Raw genomic sequence first — 1,861 nt, 5'->3', positions numbered from 1 at the left:
AAAGAAAATGATAAAAATAAAGTTCAAACACTAGTGAAGTTGTTACCAATAACAAACTTTATAAATGAGGCAGCAGGAGACTGACAACTACTGCTGCCTGATTCCTCAGAACCTAAACAAAAAACAGGCTCAGCCTGCATGATTAGACTCTTAATTTGTCTATTATAAAAATCACCATTTACTGAGCAGATCATTAACCACCTAAATGTGTTTTTAACAACAGCTTCCTCCTGTCCTTTGGTCCTAACAGAGACGTGTTTCTGCTCTTTCTCCACCAGGAAAATCAAGACCAACTACTTTATCGTGTCTCTGGCGTTTGCCGACCTACTGGTGTCTGTACTAGTGATGCCCTTTGGTGCCATTGAGCTGGTCCACCAGCACTGGATCTACGGAGAGACTTTCTGTCTGGTCCGGACGTCACTGGACGTCCTGCTGACCACAGCGTCCATACTGCATCTGTGCTGCATCGCACTGGACAGGTACTGTCCTCCCATTCTGTCATAACTGCTGAGGTACAACAGTAGGATTTGTTCAGTAGTTTCTTAATGTGGTGGTATATGAAAGACTGTAGTAGAGAAGCAGTATGTGATAGTAGTCAAAGACTTGATTTAATTTGAATTCCAAATAAATTCCTCATCCAATCAGGGACATCTTTTCGCTGAACCCAAACTTTAGTCCATGAGTTTTTTGAGGTGATCGGACGTAGAGTGCCAGTTTACTTTGTCTTTTTACTCAACAGCTGTGATATTAACTCCACTCCATAAGAGTCTAGACTCATAGATGATGGGGATTTTGGGAGGATTTAGAATTGATTAAATCTCCTTATTGCCTGTGCAGAAAACACGGTGGCCTTTAGGGCACCTGAGGTTTATTAGCCCAGTGCTGGATGTTATTTGATGAACTTCTCCAAAGTATGTGGACATAACCTTCTGTTTACACCAAGTTAATTGAGATTCAAGTTTCCCTTGTGCTACCTAAAAANCCTTCAGGTCTGTTGTTTTCTAAGGGTCTTTAGTGAGGCCAGGGTTTGTAGACTGATCTGCCTAGAGGCTTGAATCAAAACCAAACACATTCACTTGTGTCTCTAAGTGCCACTGGTGATGGTGCCCTGACCGCTCATGGATTGAAACTCTTAATTTTACCCTTGGTCAGTTTGCAAATTGCAGCCGGCAAAATGCATTTGGACGTGAAAATGGTTTTGTGTCAGAAGTTCAAGTCAAGCCCTGCCGCTGCAGTTAAATAGGCTGCATCTTAGAGTTAGGTTTAATTGTGAGGAAATTCTTCTTCACTGGCTGTGCGTGGTATAAACACAACAACAGTGGCGGGGAGCTCAGAGTCACTGTGTACGTGAGGAATCGTCCGTGACTAACATAAAGAGATAAAGGCCGATGAGAACGACTGAATGCAACAGGAAGAAGACTTAATGGAAAAATCAGGGAGAGAATTAGACGTGAAGGTGTGTCGATACAGAGCCAAAAAAACAAAACAATCTACAGACAAGTACATTAAAAGTAGAATTTCTAAAACAAATAAAAAAACAACTAAAGAAATCCATATTTTGATTATTTTCATTAACATTGCTGCCACAACTGTTACCTTTTTCTCTGAGTGTTTTCTTTGTTTCCCCTGTTAAATTAAATATCCTTCGTTAAGATTGAACCATTACGGACTTTTCCCTCCAGGATGTTTCTATTTTTGCATTCTGCAAATTGATTTTCCTAGCCAACATGACAGAAGCCGGTTTACACAGGATTTTTTTTTCCCTTAAAGAAAACATTACTCTGTTTTCATTTCACTAACATCAGATTTAGACTTCCGTTGGAATTAACATTTGGTGTGTGCCAGTCGGCCACTTTTTATC

The 1,861-nt window shown here is 40.4% G+C and overlaps 1 protein-coding gene across 7 annotated transcripts in view; it reads left to right on the top strand.

Annotated features, from left to right (window-relative positions):
- The window catches only part of htr4 (5-hydroxytryptamine receptor 4), an 85,855-nt gene that overhangs the window by 48,065 nt on the left and 35,929 nt on the right, over window positions 1-1,861 (top strand). For all 7 annotated transcript variants that reach the window (XR_003051972.1, XR_003051971.1, XR_003051973.1 and 4 more), the window contains exon 4: window positions 279-479. Coding sequence is in view for 2 of the 7 variants with exons in the window: in XM_008326582.3 (XP_008324804.1) it covers window positions 279-479 (201 nt within the window). In the remaining 5 variants the exon portion in view is untranslated. The remainder of the gene's footprint in view (window positions 1-278; window positions 480-1,861) is intronic.

Source organism: Cynoglossus semilaevis, chromosome 15, assembly GCF_000523025.1.
Source record: "Cynoglossus semilaevis isolate Cse_v1.0 chromosome 15, Cse_v1.0, whole genome shotgun sequence".
NCBI lineage: Eukaryota > Metazoa > Chordata > Actinopteri > Pleuronectiformes > Cynoglossidae > Cynoglossus > Cynoglossus semilaevis.
Note: the sequence above shows the minus strand (reverse complement) of the source record. Positions and strands in the feature narration are given on the sequence as shown.